Consider the following 24,286-nt stretch of genomic DNA (forward strand, 5'->3'; position numbering starts at 1 on the left):
CTTAAATCCGGGTCATAGGTAGCCCTAGAGATGTCCATTGTAGCTTTGAATCTTCACTAAAAAGCTGATTGTAGCTTGAGAACTAGATATAGTTGCAGAAATGACTAGTCAATGAAGGAACCAGTTTATGCTGCAATCTTTCAATCAAATACCACTTTCAGATTTATGAAATCCCAGGAACCCCAAAGAACACCCCAGGAGGGTTAATATACTTTGCAGAGAGTTGGTACAGAGTCATTCACTGATTCACAATAGAAAAGCTTGGCCTTAACCCAGGTTGCTCCAGTTGATAATTATGTATAGTCAATTGCTAGGACAGTTATTGCCTGGTTTATCAAAGAATTGATCTGTTCCTTGGGGGCTTGCATGGTGATTTTAATATTAGTGAATAAGAGGACAAAACTATAGCCAACTAATCAGAGATTTGTATCAGCATTTGTGAGCAAATCAGTTCCGAAGGATCACCACTGTACACCATCCCCTCTTTTTCTTTTCTTTTCTTTTCTCCTCTCTCCTCTCTTCTTCTTTCTCTCTCCTCCTTACAGTCTTCTCCTTTCTCTCTTCTCTCTTCTCCTTTCTCTCTTCTCTCTTTTCTGTCTTCTTTTCTCTAGCTTGGTTCAAAATAGCAGTAGCCTCTATTTTCTTTCAACTAAAATATGAAAGAGATTATAATCATCAAGCAGAATTCTTTGAAGGCTTAAAAGTAGCACAGGAATTTCCACGTTGGTCTTTGCTACTGAGGAGAAGGCATATGTCCCTATAAAAGATATTTTGATTTTACACCATGTTTCGTAGGTGATCACTACACATGATGTGCACCAAAGAATTCCCACTGTCCAATTGCTACAGAATCAGTTCATAGCCCCCCCCCCCCGTTTAAATGAAAGTCTTATTTGTATTTAATCCCCACTTAATTTTTACATATTCTAGTGTTCATATGGTGAGGGGACATGATGGCTCAGCAGTTAAAAACACCGAGCTTGTCAGCTGCAAAGATGACAGCCCAGATTTGAGACCCAAGCCCTGCAAAATGAGGTGAGCGCTGGTTCTTGTCCCAGCCCCTGTTCACCCAGCAGTTCAAAGTTGATAAATAGGTACCACATTGGTGGGGAAGGTTATAGCATTCCATGCGCCTTTGGCATATAGCCATGCTGGTCACATGACCACAGAAAATGTCTTCAGACAATGCTGGCTCCCTCAGCCAAGAAACGTAGATGAGCACCATGCCTTGAATCGAACACAATTGGATAAGGAAACCTTTACCTTTAGCATGCATAGGAATTAAGATGACCAGTAAAAACAGATTTAAAATTCACATTTAATCTATATATTTAATCAGAGATATTGATCACGTACTGAAATATCTCAATAAATCAATTTATACTATTTATTTTTTTAATTGCCTTTCAGAAGGAATAAAAAGTTATGAGCTACCCAAATCTCCAGGGAAGGATAGGAATTGCAACGTAGGAGGCCAATCTAACTACAGATTGTTTTCTGGTTTAAATATGCAAGTGGGAAGATCTGCAACATGGAGAAATAAAGAATATTATTCTTACAACTTTCTTTTCATGAGCTGATGTTTATTGTTCAGTTCAGGTCTCATCACAATGATAAAACATTTGGGGAAAAAGATGCACACCAATAATCCAGCACTGGAAGAGATCATGGAAAAGATCTCCACAGCCAGCATATATTTTCCCCTTGTGCTTAGATAGGTTGGAATAAAGCACAGCCAAACACTGCAGAAGACCAACATGCTGAAGGTGATAAATTTGGCTTCATTGAAGCTGTCAGGTAACTTCCTAGCTAGAAAAGCAGCAGAGAAGCTAAGCAGAGCAAGAAAACCCATAAAGCCCAAAACACAGTAGAACATGACCGAGTCTTCATTGCACTCCATGATCACTTCTTCAGACATTGACTTCATATCAAAATCTGGATATGGTGGAGATATTATCAGCCATGCAGCACAAAAAGATATTTGAACAAGGGAGCAGGAGAGAAGAATGAAACTGATCATTCTTCCCCCAACCCATTTCCTCAAATTGGAACCAGGTTTGGTGGCCATGAATGCTAGAACCACAACAAAAGTTTTGGCCAGTACACAAGAAACTGCCACAGAAAAAATCAGTCCAAAAGCTGGTTGTCGAAGGAGACACACAATATTATCAGGTCTCCCAACAAATAGAAACACACAAAGGAAAGAGAGGAGGAGGGAAACTAAGAAAGTGTAGGTGAGATTCCGGTTGTTGGCTTTCACAATGGCAGTGTCTTTATGTTTCATGAAGACTATTATTACCAAAATTGTCATCAAAGAAAAGCAAAGAGAAAGAACAGTCAGACTGATCCCTAAGGGTTCTTCATAGGACAAAAAAGTGATCCGCTTTGGAATGCACATATTTTTGTCAGAATTTGGATATTGATTTTCTGGACATGGAGAGCAGTCATCCTTGTCTGAAAAAGAACACAGTGGAATTGATACAGTTGATTATAGACAGTTTTGTAACCTCATATACATAGGGTATAATGGGGCTTAGTGCCATATTTGGAAATTTCTTACCCTTCTCCTTTGAAATTTTCCCCTCTGGACACAGACGGCAATCATAGCAGCAAAACGATTCTCCTTCTTTCTTGGCCTTGCTGTATCCAGTCTCACAAGGATCATTACACAAAGATAGAGGTAATGCCTGTCAATGAATGAAGAAGAATATTTTAAGATACAGAGAGGAAAGGAAGTGCTTGGAGAAATACTGTTACTATGGAATCAACAAAAGAAAAATGGATTAATAAGAAACAGTGTATTGACATCACTTTGATATGGAATTGGCTTTAAATTGGGTTTAGAGTTGACAAATAATTCATTAAATATCTAGCTTTATTGGCATGTATGGCCCTTCATAACTATCATCCCTATTATCCAAAGACAATTTCTCTGCTGGTTAATTTTGAAATCTCCAAACTGATGAAATCTGGTACACTGGCTTGTAGCTTTTACTTCAAAAACCATGAAAAAAATTGTCCATAATTAACAGAGGGCCAATGTAAATATTCCATACCAACTGCAGATTTTTTTGTATTTAGTCTATTCAGAAATGATGCTCTGGGACTTTCATCATTTTGAGATGGAATTGGTCTGAAATAATAATTCATTAAATATCTATCTTTATTGGCACCTATGACTTTTCATAACTATCATCCTCACTTTCCAAAGACAATTTCTGTACTGGTTAGTTAAAGATGGTTTTCTCAGCTTCCAAATTTCAAGTCAACCGACTGATGAAATGTAGGACTTCAGCTTTTGCTTCTAAACCATGAAAACATTGTCTAATTAACAGAGAGCCAAAATAGTACCAACTATTAGAAAAGTAAACATTCTTACAGATAATGTTTTCCTTCTCCAGGACATTTCTATTTAGTAGAAACTTTATTCAGAGATGATGCTCTGAAACTTTCATTAATAATTATATTTTATAGTATATAAATGGAGACAGACAATCTAGATTCTAACAGCTAACCTGATTAAAGCCTACTGGCCATGTGATGGAATCTACAGAAATATTGAAGAACTTGTCTGCTGGAGCTGTGGGATCTACCACTCCAACTTTGACCCTAAGAAAGGACTGGTTTGGGAATGTGATCCAATTGATAATATCATATCCACCAATGAATTCTCCATTTTTATCAAAAGAGATCTTTTCACCAACACTGTTGTTGAATCTGATCCTTTTCAGAAAAGAATGAATCTGAAATACAGCAACACAGAAAAAGGGACAAAGAGAGAACAGGATAAAGGGAAGTAAGAATAATTTGTATGTTCAAAATGTAGAGGCCTCATTAAAGAAAGAAAATATAAAAAAAATATTTTTTTAGTTGTAGGCCAATACAAACAAACAACCTAACAGTCATTCCAAAATAGGAGTAGAGATAAAATATTAGATTACTGAAATAAAATTAACACAGAATTGCAATATAAAAAGGCAAAAAAAATTACACTTTGTAATTTAATTGTGAAAGCTATTTAAACTATATGATGTTTGGTAAATATATAAGAAATACAAGGATGTATAAGGCTACAAAACCTTAATACTATTTTTACTTCTAAAGAACCTTATATGTGTTCTAGCCATACTAAGGTTGGATTGGAATTATTGCAGTCAATCCAACAGTCTAGAAAAAAGATAAATAATAAGATAAAAGCAGTCCTCACTTAACAATGGTAACTGGAGTCTTCGCCAACTGTTGTTGGTAAGCCACATAGTCAAGAAACATCACACTTATAACTGCATCACTTGACAATGGAAATTCAGACCTCAATTAGCATCGTTAAGTAAGGACTACTTATAAACTACCTATAAAATGTACAGCAAAATGGAAGACAGACTAACTTTTAGAAAGTAAAATCAATCTAAATTAATTTAGACAATAATTTTAGAAAACCAAATTCCACTTATGGAATTTTACCCCTGTTTGCAATCTTTTTTGTGTTGGGATCATCAAGGAGCTTCCTAGTTGAAAGGATTAGCCAATGACATCACTGTTGCCTAAGTGATGCCTGGATGAAGGCTCCTTTCATGACCCCATTAACATGCCCACCGAAGTGGTCCCTATATATCTCCATGGCTCCATGGCATAGCGCTCCATGGCATAGGGCCTAGCTATCTGCGAGACCGCCTGCTGCTACCGACGACCTCCCATCGACCCGTGCGCTCCCACAGAGAGGGCCTCCTCAGGGTGCCATCAGCCAAACAATGTAGGCTGGTGACCCCCAGGGGGAGGGCCTTCTCTGTGGGGGCTCCTACCCTCTGGAATCAGTTGCCCCCTGAGATAAGGAGAATCCATGACCTCAATGCCTTCCGTCGTGCCCTTAAAACCCATCTTTTCCAGTAAGCCGGGCTGGTTTAAGAAGAAATTTTTAAATTCTTTTAATCAGTTTGTGATTTCTTAACTTTCGGGCCAAATTTATATATATATTTTTAACTGTTTTTAATATTTGTATTCTATGTTCTTATCTTGGCTGTACACCGCCCTGAGTCCGCAGGGAGAAGGGCGGTATATAAATTGGAAATTAAATATCTACTGTAATTCCATGTGTTCAAACTGCTAGGAAGCTGGAGTAATTGATGGGATCTCACCCTACCATGCAGGAATACTCGGGTCTCCTCATGAGCCACCATGCTGCTTTATACCCCTGTTAAAATGTCAGATTCTAAAGATATAAAAATATCAGACCAAGATAAATCACTTCCATTTTTTTCCACCTTTCATATATAAAAACTGTACAATTTAGTTTACTTTTTTTCACTTGAACTGAAACTGAAACCTTTTTGGGGGGAGAAATAAAAATAATCATGTATAATAATGTGGTTGTATACACATGCACGCTGTTAAAAAAATATTTTGTTGAAGCACCTTTTGATTTTATGGCAGCTTTCAGTCATTTGCAGTAGGAACCTATCAGCATGGCACATTTATCTTGGCAATGTATGCTCACACTTCCTTGCCAAAGCAGTCCACCTCTGTCATATTGAAAGGGCATCTTCCATGTATTGCCCTCTTCAGGTCAGCCCACAGATTTTTATTAGATTCCAATATGGAATTTACCTGGGCTATTTCAAACATTTGTTCTTTTTCTGATAAACCCATTCTTTTGCTGATTGCCTTGGGTCGTAGTCATATTGAAAGGTGAAAACTCTCTTCATCTTCAGCATTTTATCACAAGCCTGAAGTCTTTGTGCCAAAATTGACTGATATTTGGAACTGTTCATAATTGTCTACACTTTGACTAAACCCAGACATATGAAGAATATAGGAGATTGTTATCACATATAGAACACAATCAATGCTTGCTAGAAATTCCTGCATCTCCTATAATGTTGTTGTAAGCCTCTTGGCAGCAGCCTCTTGGATCAGTTTTCTTCTGCTTTTTCATTAATTTTGGAGGGACATCTAATTCTTGGTAATGACACTGTTATGCCATATTTTCTCCATCTGTTGAAGACTGCCTTTACTGTGTTCTATGATATATTCAGTATGTTAGAAATTATTTTGTACCCTTCTTCAGATTGATACCGTCCTACAATGAGATCTCTTTAATGTTTTTTATGCTCTTTGCAGATCATAGCTTTTCGTGTAAGAGGCAACTGAGTAAGTGTCAGAAAAATCCTACTAGAACAGCTGGACTTTATACAAGCTAGATTAGAGACATTTGAATTGATGCAGGTGTGTATTGACTACTAGTTTCCATCAGTTTGAATATGATTTTTTAATTCTGAACATAGACACATGCCTACTTACAGTAAGGTGTGCACACTTATTAAAACACTTTATAGTTTATGTTTATTGTTATTTTTCCCCATAAAAGATTTCAGTTATTTTTTCAATTGAATTGTACAGCTTTCAGATTTAATGTCCATATCCCTAGTGAATATTGTTGGCTAGAGTTTACTGACAGATGTTGCAATTACTGATGTTGCGGGTTCTTCACTACTTTAATTACAGACTTACCTGCCACCACATTTGATTGTGAAACTGTTTTCTTCCTTCTTTCACTACTGTTTTTTCCCTCGATTTGGATAAATACAAAGATTGTAATGCTTGTGCCACAACATGGACTGCGTTGTAGACATTGTAACTCTGTCCACTCATGTCCATTTCAAACACAGATGTGGGAAGATTCTCAAGCCTCTCCTGTCCAGTACATTTCTTCTCAAAGTCCTCCATTTTTGAGTTTGCAAAGAAACAATCAAATGCCTGTTCCCAAAAATCTTTCCAAAAATGATCATGTTGGTTGTTGTTTGGACTTAAGTTCTGAAGAAATTCCTGGAAATATGGGACTGTCTTTGTATGAACTGCAAAGGATAAAGCACCATGTAGGAAATTGATATTGCATGATTTATGAATAGATGTTGAAGTATAATCTGTCTGAGCTGTTATAAGCCAAATCTTTCTCTTCCTTGGTACATCCTCCACTTCTGAAAACTGGAGGAATGTTCTCAGAACTGATATGGACTGAATATCACCATATAAGATTATCACATTGGCTGTGCTGTTCATGAGAATATGGTATATATGTAATCCTTCCTCCATAGTATCAATAAAATCACCATAAAAACCTACATTTGGTAATTCTACTATGAATTCAGTGCAGATTCCATGCTCGGAAAATGTGGGGAGCACCTCATGGAGGAATTTCTCTCCTTTTTCATCCTTTACAACAAGAATTCCAATCCACGTCCATCTAAAATACAGCAGTAGCTGCAAGAGACCCTTATGTTGATGGGATTCATCTGGAAACATTTGTTGGAGGAAAACTGCTTGAGTTTCTTTATTCATGACTGGAGCAGAGCCATAGGTCAACTACCGAAAAATAAACATATACAATTCCAAAGGTCTATGTGAGCCTCTGAAAATGTGAATATTCATTTCTTTGACTGCCCTTGAGTCTATGTAATGAAATACTAGTTGTTTTTATTTTGAAATATCAGCCAAGATGACACTCCTAAGTTATCACTAAATACCGTTTCCTGGAACAAGTCTCATTGTGAATATTTCAGATTTGAACCTTAGTTTAACGTTTGGAATTGGAGAATGGTTTGCTATGCCAAATATATCCACTATCTATTCAGTAACAATTATTCATGTCGCTATGGTGATCCTACCAAGCAAAAAAATAACTGGGAATCTGAAAGTTCTCTCCTTTTTGCAAACAAAAGCATACAGATGTCTGGGGAGGTAAGGCAGAATGGTAATGTATATCTTCAGTACATCTTACCTGAGGAACTTTGTAGATGCACAATACAGTTGCCATGTGAAGAGCGATGTCAGGTGTACCAATGACTGCAGCCAAAGTTTTTGGGACCCCACACTTGTAGTTAGGGATGAATTTTCCCTGAGTGAAAGGCAGCAACATTGAGGCAAAGTAAGTCCAGCCTGGACTAAAATGGCTGTTAAAAATGTGGAAGCCCAGCGTGACGTTGGGTAGAATCTGGGGATTTTCATTGATTTGTTTTATAGTAAACACTAAAGCCAAGATATGCTGGTAATTCTGAAAAAATATTCTGTAAAACCAAAAGAATCAAAATGAAAAATGCAGTAAAAGTTGTTTGCTTCTTATTTTGACACTTGCAATCTTTCAGTGCAACACATTTTATGGAATATGTGTCCTGCCCCTCTCGCCAAAAACCATAGTGGTAGTTATATCTGACCATGGTGGCACAGTGATTGGAAGGCAGTTTTGCAGGCTAACTCTGCCCACTGACAGGAGTTTGATTCTGACCAGCACAAGGTTGATTCATTCTTCCATCCTTCCACCATCAATTAAATGAGGACCTAAATTGATTTGGAAAATATGCTGATGTTGTAAACTGCTCAGAGAGTGCTGTATATAAATCTAAGTGATATTACCATTTCTTGCTTCATAAATTATGTCCCTCTATATTTATATACTCTCTGTATAGATGGTTCTTTTTATATAAATGTAGATTTGGATCTTTTTCAACTTTACATGGAAACTAAAGTAAAATATAACTTCATAAATCTAGCATTTTGTTTAAGATGCTTTTTTTAAATTTTTGTCATTAAAGGAAAAAACTTGAAGCATCATGTGATTTAACAGCAATGTCCAGAACTTGACAATGAAACGATGTTGTACGTACATAAGTCCATCATGAAACCCCTGTGAAGGATGTTGACTGAAATCAATGGGTTTAGAAAATGTAAAGAATACAGAAATAATGCCAGCAATGTTAATCTCTCCAAGCTGATGATGTGTGTGATGAATAGGAGGAAGCTCATCAAAATCACACTGAAGGCTAGGAGCCTTGCACACTACTTGAGGCAGTACTATTGAGAGTAACTGCATGAATGCTAACATCTTCCATGAGTGTCTTCTTTTTGTGTACACATGCCTCTGTCTGCCACAAGATCTATGAAGTAGATCAGACTGACCTGTCTTCTTGAGATGTTTTTCAAAGGGAAATAGAGAGTGTAACATACTATCATTCCTCAACTCACAAAGGTTTGGGGCTTCCATCCATGGGATGGAATATCATGAGAACAATAAATAACATCCTTCAGGGTCAGCTCCTCCTTTTCCCATGGAGACCCATAGAATTTGGAAGAGACAAACAAGCTAAATCCATTACGATAGAGATACTGTCACCTATGTAAACATCTACAAAACATCTGAGGCCCTCTTGAGGCAAGAAGGAATGAGCCACAAGAAAAATATAATATCTTGAGATCTATAAACCAAAACAGAGATATAGTTATAGTTATGGCCATATGTATAGGCATTGATTGTAGCTACTGTAGATCTATTCTGTCCTGTCCTGTCCTGGTCCATTCTGGTCAACTCCAGTCCACTCAACTCTCAACTCCACTTTTTTTGTTAAATTTATATTTACTGGGTAGTCCAGGTTGCCCTAATAAAAAACACTTCTTGACTCCATTCCATTCTTCCACTATACTAAACCACACTACTCTCCATTCTCTACCTTCCATTGCATTCTGTTGCAATTATTTTCAGGTATTTCTCCAGAAATTGGGATGTGTATTGCAATACTTGATTGTCATGTGGTTGAATTCTACTATTGGCATATAATTTTATTTTATTTTTTTATTTATTTATAATTAAATTTATATACCACCCTACTCCCAAAGGACTCAGGGCGGTGAACAGCCAAAAAAGTAAAATATACATAATACAAACATTAAAAACCATTTAAAATACATTAAATACTTTGGCCAGATTTAAAACACCCCAATTATAAAACCAATTTAAAAGCAATTCAAAAGGGAGGTTAGGCCAGACTAGCCTGCCGGAATAAGAATGTTTTGAGGGTGCGGCGGAAAGTGCGCAGATCTGGGATCTTCTGTATCTCCGGGGGGAGCTCGTTCCAGATGGCGGGTGCCCCCACAGAGAAGAACCACCCCCGGGGGCCGCCAATTGACATTGTTTGACCAACGGCACTCTGAGAAGACCCTCTCTATGGGAGCGTACTGGTCGGTGAGAGGCTATTGGTGGCAGAAGGCGGTCTCGTAGGTATCCCGGTCCTAAGCCATGGAGCGCTCTAAAGGTAGTAACCAGAACCTTGAAGCACACCCGGAAGACCACCGGGAGCCAGTGCAGCTCGCGCAGGAGGGGAGTCACATGGGAGCGCCACGTCGCTCCAGTAACCACCCACGCGACCGCATTCTGGATCAGTTGGAGCCTCCGGGTGCTCCTCAAGGGGAGTCCCATGTAGAGAGCATTACAGTAGTCCAGGCGGGAAGTGACAAGGGCATGAGTGACCATGAGTAATGAGTCCCGATCCAGAAAGGGACGCAACTGGCATATCAGGCGAACCTGATAAAAAGTCCTCCCGGCCACAGCCATCAAATGCTCTTCTAAAGACAGCCGTGAGTCCAGGAGGACACTCAAGTTGCGAGCCCTCTCCATGGGGTCCAATGACTCGCCCCCAATAGTCAGTGATGGCACCAACTGACTATATCGGGACGTCGGAAACCACAGCCACTCGGCCTTGGATGGGTTGAGCCTGAGTCTGTTTCTCCCCATCCAGATCTGTACAGCCTCCAGACACCGGGACATCACTTCAAGGGCATCATTGGGGTGATCCGGGGTGGAGATGTACAGCTGAGTGTCATCAGCGTACTGATGGTACTTCACCCCGAAACCACAGATGATCTCACCCAGCGGCTTCACATAAATGTTGAACAGAAGGGGTGATTGGACCGACCCCTGTGGCACCCCACATACAAGGGGCCTTGGGGTCAACTTCAGCCCCCCTGTCAACACAGACTGCGACCGGTCAGAGAGAAAGGAGGAGAACCACCGCAACACGGTGCCCCCCACCCCTAATTCTTCCAACCGGTGCAGCCTGATACCATGATCGATGGTATCAAAAGCTGCTGAGAGGTCTAATAGGACCAGGACAGAGGAGCAACCCCTGTCCCGAGCCCTCCAGAGATCATCGACCAATGTGACTAATAATAATAATAATAATAATAATAATAATAATAATAATAATAATAATAATAATAATAATAATAATAATTTTATTTCTATACCGCCCTTCTCCCGAACGACTCAGGGCGGTGTACAGCCAATTTAAAAACACAAGACACAACAATAATTAAAAATTAAAATAATTAAATAGATTTGGCCGATTTAAAAAATGCTGTCTCCATGCTGTACCCAGGCCTGAAGCCCGACTGGAACAGATCTAGATAAGCCAATTCATCCAGGTTCTGAAGAAGCTGTCACGCTACCACACTCTCAACAACCTTCGCAACAAAGTGAAGGTTGGAGATTGGACGATAATTAGCCAACACTGCCAGGTCCAGGGAAGGCTTCTTGAGGAGAGGCCTCACCACCACCTCCTTCAAGGCGGTGGGGAAGACACCCTCACTCAAGGAAGCATGAATAATCCCCTGGAGCCAGCCTCGCATAACCTCCCGGGAGGCCAGCACCAACCAGGAGGGACAGGGGTCCAATAAACATGTGGCCGCGCTCAGTCTACCCAGTATCCTGTCCACGTCTTCGGGAGTCACAGAATCAAACTCTTCCGAGGTAATATTCTCAAGACCTGCCTCCATCATCCCCCCTGAATCTACCCAGCCAGAGTCCAGGTGTTCCCGAATCTGAGCGATTTTGTCATACAGATACTGTACAAAGTCCTCAGCTCTACCCTCCAAGGGGTCCTCCCGCGCTTCCAGTAGTATCCAGTAGAATACTGATTTACAAAGATTGCATTGGGAAACAGTCAAATGACAGCGTGCTAAGCATACAGCAGAATGAAGATTGGTTTACTGGCTGCATAACAGAGGGGGGAAAAATCAACTTTGGTTCAAAACCATTAGTCAAGGGATCAAACCATTGGTCTTATACAGGAAGTGCTCAACCTATGACTGCAATTGAGTGCAGACTCTTGGTCATAAGTCATGATGCTCATGGTAAAGCACTGGAGGTTTCCAGCAAAAATAACACCCCCTAAATGATGCTTGCATGACTGAAAGATGCTGCAAGCACCTAAAAAATGTGGGTCAATTGCTGAGCATTCAAAATGTGATCATGTGACTGTGGAATGGGTGAGTTGACCATCAGGAGTTAAGTAGCTCTGAAGATGTCTGTAATATCTTTGAACTGAAACTAATAATAAAAACTAATAAAATAATAAGGTATATCTTCAGCTCATCTTTACCTGAGGAAATTTGTAGATGCACAATATAGCTGCCATGTGAAGAGAGATGTCAGGTGCCCCAATGACAGCAGCCAAAGTTTTTGTGATCCCACACTTGTAGTTAGGGATGAATTTTCCCTGAGTGAAAGGCAGAAGCATTGAGGCAAAGTAAGTCAAGCTTGGACTAAAATTGCTATTAAAGGTTTGGAAGCCCAGTGTGACATTGGGTAGAATCTGAGGATTTTCATTGATTTCTTTTAGAGTAAAAACTAAGGCCAGGATATGTTGGTAATTCTGAAAAACTACTCTGTAAAAAATAAATAAAGACAAAATGCATAAGAAAATGTTTGCTTCATCTTATGATACTTCCAACCGTTCAGTACGACACATTTGTGGAATGAGTTTTAGTGTTTTATCTTTGCTATTCAACTCAGAACCTGGAAAATGCAAAGCATTATACTAGTACATATATACCTCTATAGGAACTGAAGTAATTTTAAAGATAAACATAGGCTGAAATTGCAAGCACTGTTTCTGAAAAGGTGAGAAATGTATCCAACCTAATGTTTAATGTTTTATATCAAGAAGGAAATTGCAGATATATCAAATAAAAAAAGTTATTATGGGAAATATTTCTCCCCATCTTATTGGTAGTTGCACCTTCATACATTTAGGTATACATTCTCTCTACTTATAGATATTAAGATGTGATTTGTTATAAAAGGAGAATTGGCCCCTTTTTACTTTACGTAGAAACTAAGGTAAAATATAACCATTTAAAATACACCTAGATATTCTATTTACAATGTTTCTTACTGGAGGTATTGTCAGTAGAGGAAAACATTTCAAGCATCCTGTGGTTTAACTGCAATGTCCAGAGCATGACAATAAATTGATTATGTACTTACATAACTCCATCTTGAAATCCCTGAAAAGGATGCTGACTGAAATCAATGGGATTAGAAGATGCAAAGAAGGCAGAAATAATGCCAGCAATATTAATATCTCCAAGCTGATGATATGTGTGGTGAATAGGAAGAGGCTCATCAAAATCACAGTGAGGACTTGGATCCTTGCACACCACTTCAGACAATACTATTAATAGTAACTCCATGAATGCTAAGATCTTCCATGAGTGTCTTCTTTCTGTGTACAAAGGCTTCTGTCTGCAAAAAGATCTTTGAAGTAGATCAAACTGACTTCTCTCCTTGAGATGTTTTTCAGACAAAACTAGCGAATGTAACATACTATCAAATCAACTCACAGACTTTGGGGCTCCCAGCAGTGGGTTGGAATGGGGACAATAAATAGCATCCTTCAAGGCTGGTTCCTACTTTTTCCATGGGGTCCCATAGGAAGGGACAAAATGTCAAATTCCATAATGATAATGAGACAGTCACACACGTGAATATCTTCAAAACATGCAAAGCCTCCAGAGGAGGGACTGATGAGTCACCAGAGAAAAATAAAAGCATTAGCTCCATAAAGCAAAATACCAATGTAAATATATGTGTACAGGCATTGATAGAGATACATTCTGCTCTGTTATATTCTGTTCTCTATTCTATTTTTACATTACACTACACTACACTAAAATATCTTTCTATCTATTCGCTACTCTCCATTCCATTCCATTCAATTCCAATTGAAGTAGTCCTCAAGATACGACCCTAATGAAACCTGCCCATTGCAGTCACATGTTGCAGCAGTCATTAGATGAAACATGTCACCTAATAACCCCATTCCTGCTCTCCCCAATAAAATGTAAACAAATATGCAGGTTAAGTGGAGCGGGGGGGTTGCCTATGTGTGTGGGGAGGCTGTTGGATGTCTATTACAGACCCAGACCTGCCTGCCCCGGCCCTCCTATGGCCTCCCTTATACCCAAGATGCCCCATACTTCCCATGTCTTGGGTATCAATAGGCCTTTTCCCAATCCCATTGTGTCCTCTCAGGCCTTATTAGGCCTGATTCCTATACCCCACCAGACTAAACATATCCTCCTATTTTGAAGAGATCTGAGGCCTTCCAGAGTTCTCGAATGACTTTTTTTTGCAGGGCTGTATGGTTCTAAAAGTAGCCACCCAAGATCAATGCCACACAGCCCATGGACTGTTGAGATGAAATACCAGAGTGTTTTAATCTGGTATAAACATCATCAATATAACATGTTCTATTTAAACTAGATGTCCCATAATGCAATGTTCCACTCCCCCCTCCCACCTGATATAAAAGTTACTCACCTTCTCTTTTCTCTCACTCTCGTCTGTGTTTCAGTGAAGTAATGTACTGAGATAGAATATTTAAGGATTGACTTATTAGTTTAGATATAAAATAAAACATATATATACTGATTATAATCATATGGAGTTGTTTGGCTTGATCATTTTTTTTTATTGAAAAAGTTTTTCAAATACAGATTTTCCCCCCTTTTTTCTCCCCCCCTCCTCCCTAACCCCCCCCTCTCCACCCCTCCCCCTGTGACTTCTTCAAAGTAAAATCCAAATTCATAACATATTATATAATACTTTACCATCCCCTTACTCCATCCCCCAAATACTGACCCTTTCTTTCTAATAATATTATTATATCCCCCTTTTACTATACATTTCAAAAAAAAAACATTCTACTATAACATTATATAGTAACTTCTGGTTTAGCATAGTAATATTATTATAACTCCCAATTTAACAATAATCTGCCCTTTTTCTCCTCCCCCATACTTATGTCTGTATATTAATATAACATTTCAAAACAACCTTCCACTTTAAGACTATATAATAAATCCTACTTTAACATTTAATCTTTTGTGTATATTAATATAACATTTCAAAGCAGCCTTCCCCATAAATTCTAATTTTACATTTATTCAACTCTATCCATTTCCTCCACTCCCATAAAAATATCTCTTAAGCATCCCTTTTCTTAAGCTATACAATCAATAAACTAGCCTGTCTCCACCCACTTCCCTACAAAATTACCATACACAACAATTCTTAATATCTTTATTCTTCTGCCCACCCTACTAAAAAAATATTCCCTTATATAGATAAAAGCAATAACTTTAAATTTATAATCCATATAATGTCTTCTTTGATGTCTCTCCACTGGATTGCTGACTCCATCGCCCATATTAGGGTAACGTAACATCCCGGTTGCAACAGAATGTTCAAAATCCTCAGTTATCATCTGCCCCCATCAATAATGAATATCTTTATATATATAAAAAAAGAAAACAACCACCCGAGTGACATTATAATTATATTCCATATAATATCTGTAGTAGTGGCTTTCTTCAGGATTATTAATTCCCACCATCATAATGGGGTAACAACCAGATCTTCTGCATGCCCCAGCGTAGCTCTCTTGCCTTATAGCTCAGCATAAATATAATACATTTATCAATGAAAAGAAAAGAAAACCAAAATAGATAATTCCAATCCAACCCTTTGAGGCCCTTTTCACATCCCAAAATTACGGCATTGCAGAGGTCTGTCACTCTCCTCAGGATAATATTAACCACTACTTCGCCTCAACTATCTTTTCATGTATTCAGTCATGTATTTTTAAAAGTGACTGGCTTTACTGTTGCTTAATTTAGAAGTTTTTTTTGTGAGACCTGTTTCTTTTTTTCCTTTCTTTTTGTGGGTTTGATCTCCATCCAAATTTCCTTTCTGCAAGTTGTATATCAACTGATCGGTTTTCATTCTGATTTATGACTTGATCTTGTTGGTTTTGCTTTTGTGACTCATATTTCTTTTCTATAAATTGTGTATCAATTAATTGATTTTCATGCTTTTCTGTGACTTGATGAATCATCACATTAGAATCCGGTGCCTCTTCTCTCTTATTTATAGATAATCCAGCTGAGGTGTCTAAAGAATCCAAAGGCAATTCATCTACAAAAAGCTCTGTAGCTCGATGTTTTTCCTTTATTTCCAACTCCTTCTGCTTATCTTGTGTTGTGCATAAAGATGTTGAGTTCATTTTTAAAAATTTTGGTAAAATTCTTCCGCTTTTTCAACAGTATTTAATTGGTATCTTTCTCCTTGATATCTCAATATTATACCAATTGGAGCATTCCATCTGAATAAGATGTTTCATTTTTTAAGCTCAGTCAACAGAAAACCAAATTTCTTTCTTTCCAATAACATCTTAGGCGATAGTTCTTTGTATATCCAAATCTTTCTTCCAAACAATTGCAAAGTAGAATTGAAGGATTTTTGCACAATATTATTTCTTATTTCTTTATCTGTAAAATAAATCACCACATCTCTAGGCAATTTCCTTTGCTTTGCAATCCAGGAGTTTATTCTATAAACTCTGTCGATCCTACAAAATACCTCCTCAGGTTGAACCTTTAAGATCCCAGCCAGAACTTTAGAAGATATTTTTCTTAAGTCATCTCTGTTATTTTCCTGTAATCCTCTCAGTCTAATCGCATATTCAGTAAAATTATATTGCATCATTAAAACTTCCTTTTCAATCCGTTGTTGTATGTTTTCTGCATCACAAATCTTTGAATCAGCTTCCATTTTAGGTTTTTCTTCTAAGCTGTTGTCTTGAGTGTTTATCAAATCATTTTCAATTTTTTGTATTTTATTGTCCAAGTTATCCTCAATTTCCTCCATTTTAGACTCTAATAAATTAATATTTGTATCCAACTGGATCATAAATTCTGTGAAGCCATTAGCCATTTTTGTAATCTTTCGTTGCAAAATATCAAACTTTAATTGCACCAGTTCCTTAATTTCCTGCTTAAATTTCTCAAAGTTCTGATTCATAATCTCATCCCTTCTTACAATCTCCTCCAGGAGAAATTCAATTATATTAAAATCAGTTTTCTGAGACTGTAAGTTAAAAACTTGTTCATATAATTTGTGGATGGGGGAATCCCCCCCCCCACTGCTTGTTTGTCCGGCTTTGTAAACCTAAACACCATATTTCCACACAGGCAAACTTTTTTAGAAAAGAAAAAAAAAAGCAAAGTAAAAAGAAAAAAGCTTCTTTCCAAACAAGATCAATACCAAATCTCCAGGAAAGAAAACACAAAAGTGGAGCTTTATCTTCAATTGTAGCCAGGAGTATTTATTCCACTACTTTGTATCTTAATAGGAGACGGAAGGACTTTCCCTTTCAGCCCTTTCTCAAGCCCGGCAGTCGCCATTTTAAAAACTCTTTTTTTTCCTTTCTTCAGTAACTTTTATAAAATAAATGAAAATACTTGCGATTCAGGGTCACAGGTCCAACTTCATCCTCTTTAATTGATCTGTTAGTTTTCTTTAATAGGTTTGTTCTTGTCACCTAGCTCTGCAAAAAGGCAGAGGTCTCCCAAAGCCCGGAGCGATGGCAGGGGAAATAGGGAGCCTCATCTGCTTCGTCCCCAAAGGTAAAAAAAAAAAACCTTTGGGGTTTTGCAGAGAGCTCTACCTACCCCCGCCGGCTCTGTCTCACATTTCCTAATGGAAATGGAGTTTTTCGAGCCGCCTTTCTGATGTAAAGGCGGCTCTTTACAGGCAATGGGGCTGGCGGTCCCGAGGGACTGTCTGGCGGCGACGAGAAGCTGGCTTGATCATTTTTAATATAACAATTTGGTAGCAAGAGGATGGTTAGCCAAACTTAACTCACTAAAAAAAAAAAAGATGTCAGAATCAGAAAAAAGAAGAATTAACATGAGAGCCTTCACCCACAAAATAGCGGCTCAAATGACTCCCGTAAAGACAATAATAGGAGCTGTTCCGGATGAAGAAAATATAAATACATCCACTGAAGAAATTGAGAAACAAGATGAAACACCTTTTAAAGGTAACGATATAGATTCTACTATAACTAAAATAATTAATATATCTAAAAGAAGTAAAAATTCAAAAGCGGAAATAAAATTGCTTTTAGAAGATTATATCAAAGCTAATGATGCTGACCCAACGAGCCCCTCAGGAGACAATTTGATGTTGTCGGAACATGATAACGAAGCTAAGGCGCCATTTTCAGAGCAACAGATTTTTCAAACTCAATCAATCAAAATGGCCGCCCAATGACCAATAACAACGAATGCATCTCAAACAACCCAAATGCACTACAGAAGTTTAATACAGACAACCGAACTCCCAAAAATCAAAGACAAATCTTACCTTCAGATACAGAAATTGCGAAGGCAATAGAGACTTTAGAAGCCGCATTTGGCAGCATTTTAAACCTCCCAATCTTTAAAAACACTGAAGCAGATCGCTATTCAGGTACCTCACCAACAACAGCTCAGAAGACAGAAGAAGCAGCCAGGTTTTTAAAGAAAACTCAGACAGAAGCATCTTCGAAAAGCAACATTGTAAACAACAACCCAGCTTCAACTGAGGTTCTTGGGATGAATACAATGTTTACTGAAGATATCTCTCAGTTTTATCGCATTTTTTCAACAAAACCTCAAGCAATGACTGCAACTACTTCAGGAGATCAAACCATTCATGGAAGCATACCTAACAATACTGTACCTATGATGTCATCCAATCTACAACATCAACAGGGCGATTATTATATGCAAGGATTCTACCCTGCTAAACAAAGTCAATCTTCAGGCAACAATCCTTTTCTACTGAATTTGAAAGGTGAGAATCCAAATGTTCAACAATCTTCTGAAATGCTACATCTGACAGCAACCACACAGAGAGCATCTTCAATCAGCGATCAACACAAGATAAATCATTGTTTACTTCAACAAAATTCGATCACCTGTCAAGAAAGACCAACAGAATTTTCAAATCTTACTACATGCATACCCATACCCTTCTGTCAATATTCTCACGTTCAGGGTCACCTTCAACAACAATTTGTGAATAACAGTGGTACACAACCTAACATTCTGCCAAACGGTTTCCCTAAATTATGCGCCACAGGTAATAATTTAATAGAATGGGCCCAACAATTTCAAATCATTTTAATGAGAGAAAATGCACTTTTCCTCATATTGAGTCCACCCGAAAAACCGTGGTCATTAGAAGTGGATTGCATCCACCATAAAGCATTCTGTTTATTGCTAAGCTCACTTGAACCAGCTATTTACTACATTATACCCAATGGTTCTACAATATTCGAAATATGGAAAAAAAACTGTATTTTTTTCCACAGCAAAAACAGAAGTACTACCTCTAGAATTTCTAGAGAATTTCACTCTGCCAGATTAAAGCCAGCTATGAGCATGAGTGAACATTTGCTTAAATTAAATGCTATGAGATCTCAATTATTATGAAGGGGAGAAATTATATCTGAAGAGAGTTTTATTAGTATTATTATCAATTCCCTCAATTCATCCTGGGACAACTTTCTTAATCAGTTAGATAATCCAGAATACGGAAATTTATCTCTTGAAAGTCTATCTAGAAGATTAATAGCTGAGGATAACCTCAGAAGGGATAGAGCATTAATGTGTAGGGAAAACAGAAATACAAGGAAGGTGGATTTTGATGAGCAAGTAAATGTCCTACAAGGGTGCTATACATGTGGTTTAAAGGATCATTTTAAGAAAGATTGCCCAAGAAATTTTAGAGAAAGACCAATTAATGAATATGTCCAAACACACAATATCAATGCCCATAGAAAGAGATCTAATTCCGGGCAGAGATATTATGGCAGGACTCATAGTAATCAAAGAATAAGTATTAACTCAAGGGGCAAGAAATCACCTAGTCCAAGAAGGGGTAGAGTATCCGAAAGAGAAAAAGATAGGAACAATAGTGAATATGTAAACTGATTCAGGGATATTGATCCCATCCTTAACAGGGGTAAGAAAGGAAATTATTGGTTATTAGACTCTGGGGCTACATCACATACTTCATGTGTCAAAAAATTGTTTACCTCCTTCACCACAATGTCATTCAACATTAAAGTAGCCAATCAAAAACTCGTAAAAGTTGATGGGAAGGGAAATGTTCATATTTCAGGTATTGGCAATATAAGTGATGTTCTTTTTGTACCAGAAATACCTTACAATGTTCTTGCTACAGTAAAGTTGAGTAAAGAAACAAAAATAAAAGTATTATTCAGATATTGTAATGTATTGTTAACTAACATTGGAAAAGAAGTAGGAATCATAGTTATATCAGGAGGACTACCTTACTATATACTATCTCACGAATCTATTGAACAGATAAGTTCTAGCTTTACTAACGAAGATGATGATAATGATGGCGTAGAGAAAAAAGAAGGGGAAGAGAACATAGATGACGATTGTAATACTGATGACTATGGAAAAGAAGGGGAAGAGAATATAGATGATGATTGTAATACTAATGAATATAATACAGAAGGGGAAAATAGTAACAATGTTAATAACATTGATATTGAACATGTTGTAACTGAACCAATCAATAACAAATGTATTTCTATCAGTAAACCTATACATGATAATTGTGCCCACCTATTACACCGAAGATTGGGACACATTGGTTTCCCGATTATAAAAAAGATGTTAAACTGTTCTAAAGGTCTTAAAGTAAACAACTGTGATAATTATTTAGAGTGTTCTATTTGTAAAAGCTCAAAATTAAAAAACAGACCCCGACCAAAGAAATCTATAAGGAGCACCACACACATTTTTCAACTGGTGCACATGGATTTAGTTGGCCCATTGAAGCCTTCAATTGGCAACAAACGTTTCTTCTTTTCGATTGTTGACGACCATAGTAGATACGGTTTTGTGTACACTCTCAAACCCAAAAGCGAAACATTTGCAAAATTCAAAGAATTTTATAAGAGAGTCGAAACTCAACATAATATCAAAGTCAAACAGATAATGACAGACCGAGGTTCTGAATTAATGTGCAAAGAATTTAGTAATTGGAGTAACAAAAATGGTGTGATACGTTACAAAACTTCACCGTTTTCGCCATATCAAAATGGTGTAGTTGAACGCAGAAATTGAATTTTACTGACTATGGTTAGGTGTGTTTTGGAAGACGCAGGATTAAGTTTTTCATACTGGGGAGAGGCTGTTCTATATTCAAATTATACATTGAATAGATTATGGTCTAGTGTAATTCAAAAAACCCCATATGAAATCATGTATAACTGCAAACCCAAATTATCTCACCTTCATGTCTTTGGGGTAATGGCCAACGTACATATTCCCAAACAATTTAGACGAAAGGGGGACAAAATTTCAAAAAGGCTAAGATTCATAGGTTATGAGTCCAAAACCAAAGCATATAGATTTATGGACAACAATCATAAAATAATAATTTCAGGATCGGCGAATTTTGATGAAAATGCTAATTGGAGCAAAATACATTCAAACGAAATCATATTAGATAAACATACATATAAAGATAATCAAACACAATCAAAACCTCACATACACATCAACAAATCAATCAAACATAAAGTAGCTATTAAGAATTGGAAAGAAGCCACCACATCATTAATACACGAGACATTGATGAAGAGAACACCAACGAATCATCTGAAAATACTAATAACGCAGAAAAAAACATCAGAAGATCACCTAGATCAAACAAAGGGAACATGCCTAAAATCTTAAAGGACTATGTGATGTCCATTAATTGCGATGTCACTGCGCCAAAAAACTATGAGGACATTTTGACTCTTCCCAAGGAGGAACAAATAAAGTGGAAAAATGCTATGCAAACAGAGATGGATAGTTTAAGGGCACTAAAATTATATACACCAGCTAGAGTCCCCAAACACAAAAAAACAATTGGAACGAGATGGGTATTCAAGATAAAACATTTAGAAGATAACAAAAATTTATATAAGGAAAGAATTGTAGCACAAGGATTTTCTCAAAGATTTCCAGATGATTACACAGATACCTATTCTCCTACTGTCAGGTCAGAAAGTGTAAAAACCGCACTAGTCATTGCATCAATTCTAAACGAACATGTGTTTCAATTTGATGTACAGACAGCGTACTTTCACGCACAACTAGATAAAGAAATTTATGTCAGACCACCACCAGGAATTGACCAAGATGAGGGCAAAACAAGGTTATTAAAGAAAAGTCTCTATGGTCTGTGACAATCGGGTAAGCGTTGGTATGATTGTCTTTCTGAAACACTTGGCCTGATAGGTTTCACCTCCACATCAGCTGACAAATGTATGTTTGTCAGGAGAGATCAGGGTTCCTATGAAAAGGTATTAGTATATGTTGACGATATTTTATACATTGGTAAAAGTAAATCCAAGTGTGATCAATTTGCTCAAAAACTCAATGACCATTTTTCACTAAAATCATTGGGAAAGATTGATAAATACCTGAGAGTTCAAATTACCAAAACTGAGAATGGTTTTGTACTATCAAAAGAAAAAAAATTAGAATTGTTATTAAAATGCAACATGACCAATGCTAAACCATCTGATATGCTTATGCAGGCTGATTTTATAAGAAATATGTGTAATGATGATGAAACTTTTAATGAAAATACACTATATCGATCAACAATCGGTTCATTGCTCTATATAGCTAATTGGACCAGACCCGATATATCTCTCCCTGTCAATTTACTATCTAGACATGTAAATAACCTGAAGATATATCACTGGAAAGCTGTTAAAAGATTGCTAAAGTATCTGAAACATACAATGAACGCCACATTAACACTCACTCCAAACATATCCAAGTCACCAATACTCTCATGTTATGCAGATGCGGACTGGGCTACTGACATTAAAACAAGAAAAAGCACCTCAGGTTATGTCATATATTTAAATGAAAGCCCAATACATTGGTACACGGATAAACAAAAGCTTGTATCAACCTCAACTACAGAGGCAGAGTTCGTATGTTTGTCAAAAGTGGCAAACAATTTAATATGGTTTGATGATTTAATGATAGACATTTGGAAAGAGCCTGCATATCCAATAATCATACGGGAAGACAACAAAGCCGCCATTGACATATCTAAAGCTGACGCAATTGGTCAAAGATCCAGACATATAGACATTAAATATAAACATGTGAGACAGTTATCAGAAATGGGATTTATAAAGGCGGTATATTGTAAAACAAAAGAACAAACCACAGATATATTAACTAAACCACTCCCATCAAATCAGCATATTTATTTAACAAAGAAACTATGTGTAAATATATAAATAGTATATTATAGTTACAATACTTGTAATTATTTCGATTAAATCAATCTGGTATTAGAAGGGGTATTGTTGAGATGAAATACATGGACAAACTCCTTCATTTTGCTGCCTGATCAAACTCTGCAAAGTTTGTTACAGAAGTTTCTGTAACACAGTGGAAAACTCTCTAAGGCAGCTGAATGAAGCAACTTGTCTGGCAGCCACCATTTTGTCTCCTGCCTGCTTGTGGGTGGGGACAAAATGGCGGCCATATTCAGGTCACTGCTGCACAGCCCAGGGATAAATTACTTTGTTCTCCTGCCTATGAGCTACCAGAGAAAAATAAAACCATTAGAGCCATTAAGCAAAATACAAATGTAAATATATGTGTGGGTATAGGCATTGATATCATTCAGCTAATGATTAGAGAGGTCTCCACTGTGTAGGATATGAGAAAATTCAAAAATAAAATAGTATGTAGGTATATAGATTAGAAATGCATATAAGTGAAGATTCAATTTTGCTCAGGCAGGGGGTTGGACTGGATGACCTGTAGGGTCCCTTCCAGCTCTGCTACTCTGTTTTTTTTTTTTTTTTTTTTTTATTTGATTTATATGCCGCCCTTCTCCGAAGACTCAGGGCGGCTTACAATGTGCTCAGCAATAGCCTTCATCCTTTTGTATATTTATACAAAGTCAGCTTATTGCCCCCACAACTGGGTCCTCATTTCACCTACCTTAGAAAGGATGGAAGGCTGAGTCAACCTTGAGCCTTGGCGAGATTCGAACCCTGCAGTAATTGCAGGCAGCTGGTCTTAATAAGCTTAATAACAGGGTGCTTTAAACCCCTGTACCACCAAGGCTCTGTTAAATTTGTTAGACATTATTCTGCTTTAAGATAGTTGGAGAACATGCTGAAAGCATACCAATATATAACACTGTTGTGTTAGAATAGATCTTCTTTTGTTTGAGGCCCATTAGAAAGAGGCCCACTCTTTATTGCCAAGGCAATAGAGATAAGAAAGA

General features: G+C 37.4%; 1 protein-coding gene across 1 annotated transcript; it reads right to left on the reverse strand.

Moving 5' to 3' along the window:
- Positions 1-1,555: 1,555 nt before the first annotated feature.
- LOC139324556 (vomeronasal type-2 receptor 26-like) lies at positions 1,556-7,807 on the reverse strand. The gene is made up of 5 exons (XM_070954268.1): positions 7,772-7,807; positions 6,505-7,356; positions 3,516-3,743; positions 2,561-2,687; positions 1,556-2,454 (listed from the first exon to the last, which is right to left on the reverse strand). Exons 1-5 carry the CDS (start codon positions 7,805-7,807, stop codon positions 1,556-1,558), a joined length of 2,142 nt encoding a protein of 713 aa, XP_070810369.1.
- Positions 7,808-24,286: the final 16,479 nt, after the last annotated feature.

The sequence above is a fragment of the Pituophis catenifer genome, unplaced genomic scaffold (assembly GCF_029215685.1).
Source record: "Pituophis catenifer annectens isolate HBS135680 unplaced genomic scaffold, rPitCat1.0.hap2 SCAF_15, whole genome shotgun sequence".
Taxonomy (NCBI): Eukaryota; Metazoa; Chordata; class Lepidosauria; order Squamata; family Colubridae; genus Pituophis; species Pituophis catenifer.

Excerpts from the sequence above, each read along its gene's own strand:
- LOC139324556 (XM_070954268.1), bottom strand. The coding sequence starts at position 7,807 with ATGGCAACTGTATTGTGCATCTACAAAGTTCCTCAG. Across the intron at positions 7,357-7,771 it reads GCATCTACAAAGTTCCTCAG|TTGACCTATGGCTCTGCTCC; the intron begins GTAAGATGTACT and ends ATTTTTCGGTAG. Across the intron at positions 2,455-2,560 it reads GAAAATTTCAAAGGAGAAGG|ACAAGGATGACTGCTCTCCA; the intron begins GTAAGAAATTTC and ends GTTCTTTTTCAG.